Source organism: Trichosurus vulpecula, chromosome 2 (assembly GCF_011100635.1).
Source record: "Trichosurus vulpecula isolate mTriVul1 chromosome 2, mTriVul1.pri, whole genome shotgun sequence".
Lineage (NCBI taxonomy): Eukaryota > Metazoa > Chordata > Mammalia > Diprotodontia > Phalangeridae > Trichosurus > Trichosurus vulpecula.
In genome coordinates this window covers 135,658,257-135,665,595 of record NC_050574.1, presented here as the reverse complement: position 1 = coordinate 135,665,595, position 7,339 = coordinate 135,658,257, and the positions used below count along the sequence as shown (strand labels likewise).

Below are 7,339 nucleotides of genomic sequence, written 5' to 3'. Positions count from 1 at the left end.
TATAAAGGTGAAAGCAGATATAGGATCGGGCAGGAGGGATGAAAAATTATATAACCTGAAATCTAAGCTGCTCAATTGTTGTCCCCACATCTCAGTCTCATCAGCACTCTACTTAACCACCAAGGGTCCCTTAGCTTCTGACCAGTGATGATTCACCATTTCTACCCTAGCCTAATCTACTGTCACTTTGTTCCTTGGTCATTCTCACAAGATGTCACCAAGCTGCTACAATCCTTGTCTCCTTTCCACTTCAAGGTACAGGAACAGGAATTAAAACAATAATAACTTACCTGGAAATGGGTCTTCATTTTATCAAATGTTCTGATTACATTCACCATGCTTGACCAAAATACCATTCCATGCATACCAGTACCATATTTATGTTGTCTTTACTACTAGAATGTGACTTTGAGGAAGAGGATTGTTTTGGTTTTTCTATTTGTGTCTCCCAACACTTAGCACAGTACCTGGCTTAATAAAAGCTCATTCATTTATTCATTCTTTCACTTATTCATTCATTAGGGCTTACATGGAATGGAGGAAACTAATGTTTGGCTGAGCTATGTCAATATCTCTATAAAAATTAATTTATGGTGGATCCCATTCATATCCACAATTTACTACCAATCACTTAGGCCCATCTACTCTTTGCAGGGGTAGCTTTATCGGGAATTCATTATATTTACAAGAATATAGCCATGAGAAAGATATTTCCAACTAATTAGGAAATGGCTGGTGGTGCTATGATACATCTTTGATTTACAGTTGTAAGTATTACAAAGATTATGTCTCGATGTTTCTTCTTAATAACTGCCAGCTAAGGATCATTTTTTGTGGGAATAAGCTAGTTCTTGGATTATCTTTTTCATTAATTTCCTTTGTTGCTTGGGAGATACTGCAGAATGACCACAATTTGATCTCATAGACTTTTCCTTAAAGGAAGTCAGTGCTATTACTTTCAGTTTATGAATGAGGAAACAGAGGCCAGGAACATTTAAATAATCTCTTTGAGGCTACACTGAAAGCCAGTGGCTGAATTATGTTGAGCTGAGAGTAAGGTGTTTCAGCTTCTCTTTACGTGTGAGCTGAGCTCAGAATGGGAATTTTTTCCACTTGGAGCAAGTATCATAAATCACACATGAACCAAATGTGAACCTAACTTTCAACTGGAATAGGTATAGTGGGACCCTCACTGCCCTAGGGGAGAAGACAGAGACTCTGGGACAATATCAAAAGGCTACTGCTAGAGAGGCCACCATATCCTGGTGGCAAGAAAGGCCAGGGTGGAAGTTCACTCTAGGCAGGCATTGGTAGCTTCCTATTTTAACTAATTTATTTTTAGGGGAGAAGGCAAGGCAATTGGGGTGAAGTGACTTGCCCAAGGTCACACAGCTAGTAAATGTGTCAAGGTCACATTTGAACTCAAGTCCTCCTGACTCCAGGGCTGGTGCTCTCTTCACTGCACCACTTAGCTGCCCCTTAACTAATTATTTTTAAATAAATAATAATGGATTATTAGTGATAAGGCCACAAGAATACCCAGAAAACAGCTTATAAATGTATATATATATATATATAAAACTCCCATATTTTAAGAATACTTCTTTCTAACAAGTCAGTGGAGTACTTCAGACTTTAAACTGACTCGTACCTGGTGGGAAGGAAGAAAATTTTTACAATAATAATAATAATATATCTAGCTAACATTTGTATAGAGTTTACTGAGCTGCATACGTATGTGGTAGGCACCATGCCAGGTGCTTTACAATTATTATCTTATTTGATCACTGCAACAGCCCTACAAGGTAAGTGCTATTATTATCCCTGTTTTGCAGATGAAGAAACCAAGTCAAATTGAGGTTAAGTGACTTGTCCAGGGTCACACAGCTAATAAGTGTCTGAAGTTGGATTTGAATGCCAATCTTTCTGACTCTAGGCCCATCTACCTGTAATGCCAACAGCATCAACAATTCACATTTATAAAGCCCAGTTTACAAAACTCCTTCCTCACAGAAATGCTATCAAATAGTTGCTGTGAATATCATGATCCCCATTTTTCCCACGAGGAATGGGTCTTCATTTAATAGTAAGGTCAAGCGCCTTTCCTCAGGTCACATCCCTGGTAAGTGTTTGAAGCCCCACCTCACGTGCAGGCATCCATATCTGACAGAAGGGAAATCCTGACCCTCCCCCCCCAGAAAAAGTCCCTCCCCACATGTGGGAAATGGGCAGCCTGCATCGTCAAGCCTCTGCCTGCTTTTAGCATTATCCGTTCCTGCTGGGCTAAATGAGATGAGAGAGAACGGTATGTAATGAGATTGTAATAAAGATGCTGGGAGACTCCAAGGAGACATCTTGACTTGGTGCAAGCCGGGAACGTTTCCCACAGCTCTTCCGCACGGCCCAGCTCCCCAGCGCTTTGTGATGACAAGTCACTTGCTGCCTCATCTGCAGCCTTTCTGTATTCACAGAGGGTGTTGGGGGAAGGGTGTTGACAGTGAGCTCTACGAGGGGGAGCTGGGGAAAAGGGCCAGGATCACAGAATCTCAGAAATGGAAGGGGACCTTAGAGGGCCCAGGTCTCACCCATACCTGAGAAGGAATCTCTTCTGTGACTTTGCTGACAAGCCATCCTCCCATCTCTTCCTAAAGCCCCTCAGCAGCAGGCGAACTGACTTCCTCCTGGGGCCGTTCATCCCACTTGTGGACAACTCTGATTGTTAGGACATTTTTCCTTACATAGCCCAGATCTCCTTCTCTGTAACTTCTGTGCTCTGTTTCTCATTCTGCCCTCCTGGGCCAAACAGAACAAAACTAAAGGTTCGTTCCAAAGCGAAAGCCTTTCAAATACTTCAAGGGGCTCTATTCTCCAGGCTAAACATCCCCAGATCCTTCAATTGATCCTTAGGGTCATTAGATCATAGGGCTAAAGCTGGAAGGGAGTGTAGAGATCATTGGATCTAACCTCATTTCACAGATGAGGAATCCCATTGTGCATAATGACAACGATCATAACAAACTTTAATGCAGCACTTTGAGGTTTACAAAGTGCTTTATATGCGTAATCTCACTTGAGCTTCACAACAACCCTGTGAGGCAGGTGATAGCATGATCCCTATTTTGTGGATGGGGAAAATGAGGCTTCAAGAGGTTAAGTGATTTGCCCAGGGTCTCAGGAAGTACCTGAGTCAAGATTTGAACTCAAATCTTCTTGATTCCAGGTCCAGCATTCTGTCCACCACCCCATGTTACCTCTTTGTATGGCATGTTCTCAAGTCTCTCCTGGCTTCCCCAACACACACACACACATCATACCCCTCCTCTAGATGTGCCCTAGCTCAAAGCAAAATGTGACATTGAGAAGTCAGCAAAATGCCCTAGATGTGACCTGGCCAGGGACACTGGGACCACCCATGCTTCCTTTTTTTGGACACCATATCTCTCCTAACGCAGTCCCAGATCTCTTTAGCCTTCTTGACTACCACTTGTCACACTGTTGACAGATAGTGAGCCCACAGTCCACTATAGTACCCAGATCTTTTTCATGATAACTGTTGTCTCAGCAGGCTACTTCCATCTTGTCACTGTGCAGTCGAATCTTTAGACCCACTGTAGATCTTCCTGTTTTCCCTATTAAATTTCATCTTATTTGATTCAGCTCACTGTTCTGACCTATCTAACTCTTCTTAGGGTCATGATTCAATCATCCAATGTATTAAATATCCCTTCTAACTTTCTATCATCTACTAATTTAACAAGAATGCCATCTAAGCCTTTATCTAAATCACTGATTAAACCATGGAATGGCAAAGAGCCAAGGACAGGTCTGCAGGGCCCTTTATTGGAGCCGTTTCTTCAAGTTGATATGGAGTTATTAGTAACTACTGGTAATTTACTCCAGTTATTCAATCTGTTCCAATTCCATCCAATGTTAAAAACATCTAGCCCGCATCTCTCCATCTTGTCTACAAAGATACTATGAAAGACTTTTGTTAATAGCATCTACCAGTCTGTCTAGCCTCCTTACAAAAAAAAGGCAATAAGCTTCATTTGGCCTGACCTTTTCTTGATGAAGTCATGCTGGGTTTTAGCTTCCCTTTCTAAATGCTCAGAGACTATCTCTTTCCCAATTAGGTCCTCAGATCTTTCCCAGGAATAGAAGTCAAATTGCCTAGCTTGGTTGTAGATTCTACCCTCTTTTTAAATATTTGCTCCTTTTCAGTCCTCTTCTATTGTTCACAAGCTTTCAAATACAACAGACAGTAGTCGTATTTGCAGTTCTGCTTTTGTGTATATGCCTTTGTGGGCAGCTAGGTGGCACAGTAAATAGAGCGCCAGGCCTAGAATCAGGGTGACTCATTTTCCTGAGTTCAAATCTAGCTAGGTGATCCTAGGCAAGTTACTTAACCCTGTTTACCTCAGTTTCCTCACCCGTAAAATGAGCTGGAGAAGGAAATGACAAACCATTCCAGTATCTTTGCCAAGAGAATCCCAAACAGTGTCACAAGAAGTTGGACATGATTTATTTTAAATCATCAAAGGCATAACTAATTTTATACCACTATATATACCAATTTAATGCTATGAGCATTATATTTTTTTATATTAACTAACTGTCAGAGAAGCAGTGTGGTATCAGGGATAAAAAGCCTGTCTTGGAATGAAGAAGGACTGGGTTCAAATCCTGCCTCTGATGTTCACCCTCTGTGTGACCATGGCCAAGTCATCTATACTTGCAGCATCCTAGGCAGCTCTGTAAGACTCTAAGTTACAGACCAGTTACTATTCTTCATCAGTGAGGATGTTTCTCACATCTTACGATATAGTTCATTTGTTGATCGCCTGCCTCAATATCCTGAGGATAAGTTTCTTTGTCAACTCAGTACCTAGCTGTCAGTCAATAAGCATCCATTAAGTGTTTACTATGTGCCAGGCACTGTACTAAGTACTGGGGATGCAAAGAAAGACCCTCCAGGAGCTCACAATCTCATGGGGAAGATAGCATATAAATAATTAGGTATGTTCAAGATATATATATCATATATATATATATATATATATATATATCTTGAACATACCTAATATATATGTATGGAGAGAGAGAGAGAGAGAGAGAGAGAGAGAGAGAGAGAGAGAGAGAGAGAGAGAAGAGAGAGAGGGGGGGAGAGAGGGAGTAGCTGGAAGGTAATTACTACTTCTACACTTCTATTTAATTTTAATTCTGTTAACCATTTTTGTTCTACCCGTCCCATACTAAAGATTACTCTCCTTGGAAGAATGAAGAAAAACCAAAAGAAGAATCCAGAAATTCATGCCCCTCACTCTCTTCTTTTTATTATTTCTTCCAACTAATCTAAGCAATCAGTGGTCCTATCCCTTCTTTGTTCTCCAATTCCTCCCAACGTAGCCTCAGAACCTCTTTAACACTAACTGCAGGCCTTATTTTGGGATCTTTAATACAAATCTTAGGACTCTACCATTCTTTTCAATTTATGTCACTTGCTCTTGTTACCATCTCTTATACATATTCTTTTAATATTTGAGTTGGTGAGTGAATTTCCCATGCAAACATCATTCACATTAGTCCTTCCTCATCAGGACGATTTTTGCTAATGTCTTCAAAATTTCATTCTTGTAAGCTTCCAGCTCTTCTTGTTAGGAGTTTTAGGTCACCTACCCACCCTTCCTCTGAAACTCCAAAATTTACTCTCTTCAAATCTGAATGGATATCAAAGCGTGTTTGACTTTCCTCTCTAGTCCATCACCATGAACTCTTTGACTGTAACCTCCCCTATTTCAAGCTGGGCCTTGTCCATCCACACCCAATTTCCCATGATTCACTAATATTTCAGATGCCCATAGGTTTGGCATACTCTGAGGCTGTGACTCCATTATCAACCTGTTGAAGGTCCACATCCAACAAGTAAGGGACCTTTGCCGCACACCGCTAAATTGTAAACTGTGTTAAGGGCAGGTATTACGTCTTCCTGGCAGCAAGGTAGCACAGTAGACATTATGTTAGAATTGGAGTCAGGAAGACAAGTTCAATTCTGTCCCCAGACATTTACAAGCCACGTGATCCTGGACAAGTCACTTAATCTTTGTCGGCCTCAGTTTCCTCATTTGTAAAGTGGAGATATTCATAGTGCCTACCTCCCAAGGGTGGTGTGAGGATAAAATGAGATGATATTTGTAAGGTGCTTTGTAAGCCTTAAAGTGCAGTATAAGTGTTAGCTAATATTGTTATTATTATGACTGATACCCTGTATCTCAGGATTACATTGAATAGTAGTAGTATTCTGAACACATTACACCCTTGTAGAATTGAATCAAAATGAATCCACTCTTCCCAACTGATAAAATTAGGTTTTTCTGCTCTGGATCTGAGATTTCCTCACATGCGTAAATGCCTTCTAATATTCAAAGCTCCTCTCCCTTCTCTTTCCCCTTTTTTTTTTGAAGTTTAGTTTTTATTTCATAATCATAAACTTAACTCTGTCGTCTAGCCAGACTTGTGGAAGGAAAAAGGAAAATGAAATCCAAAGAGAATTGCACCAAGTGAGAGCACAAGGATTACAGGGTATAAGAGCAGATGGGGTTTGGGGGTGCTCTCTCCAGCTACAGAGGAATGGTTTGATGGTTAAGACAAAAAACAAAACAAAAAATCTTATGAGAGTTGTCCGCAGTCAGCGATAGTGATCTTCTTGCTGGTCTTGCCATCCCGAGAACCAAAACGCTCCATGGCTTCTACAATGTTCATGCCTTCTTTCACTTGGCCAAAGGCCACATGCTTGCCATCCAACCAGTCAGTCTTAGCAGTACAGATGAAAAACTGGGAGCCATTTGTGTTGGGTCCAGCATTTGCCATGGACAAGATGCCAGGACCAGTACGCTTCAGGATGAAGTTCTCATTAATAAATTTCTCCCCATAGATGGACTTGCCACCAGTGCCACACCCGTTCATTTCAAATGAAGAAACCTCATTTAGTCATGGTTCTATTGTTAATAAGTCTCTGTGATACTTGTGAAGTTAAGTTTGCCCCCTTGGGTTAGATCTTCTAGTTCATTTTGCTCATAGTTTGAATTTTGTGCATTTGTATATAGGCATGACATATTGGGGTTTTGCTACTGCTCTTTTCTTGGGTTTGGTCTCCTATGGGCTTCCAATCTCATAAGCTTTTGTGCTTTGGTTTCTTTTTTTCTATTTGCAAAAGCTAATTGCTGTTAATTGGTTATCAGTTAAGTCAAGGTCACAGTTATCTTTGCCAGATTTTATCTTGTTTCTATAATGTCTAGCTTTGCAAACTTATATAAAAAGTCTTCTCCTTCCTCCATCCTTT

The 7,339-nt window shown here is 40.7% G+C and overlaps 1 protein-coding gene across 1 annotated transcript; it reads right to left on the bottom strand.

The window, feature by feature from the left end:
- Positions 1-6,629: 6,629 nt before the first annotated feature.
- LOC118836763 (peptidyl-prolyl cis-trans isomerase A-like) lies at positions 6,630-6,963 on the bottom strand. The gene has a single exon (XM_036743954.1). The coding sequence runs from the start codon at positions 6,961-6,963 to the stop codon at positions 6,667-6,669; it is 297 nt and encodes a 98-aa protein (XP_036599849.1). The 3' UTR covers positions 6,630-6,666.
- Between the last annotated feature and the right edge of the window lie 376 nt (positions 6,964-7,339).

Coding starts and splice junctions, on each gene's coding strand:
- LOC118836763 (XM_036743954.1), bottom strand. CDS start 6,963: ATGAACGGGTGTGGCACTGGTGGCAAGTCCATCTATGGGGAGAAATTT.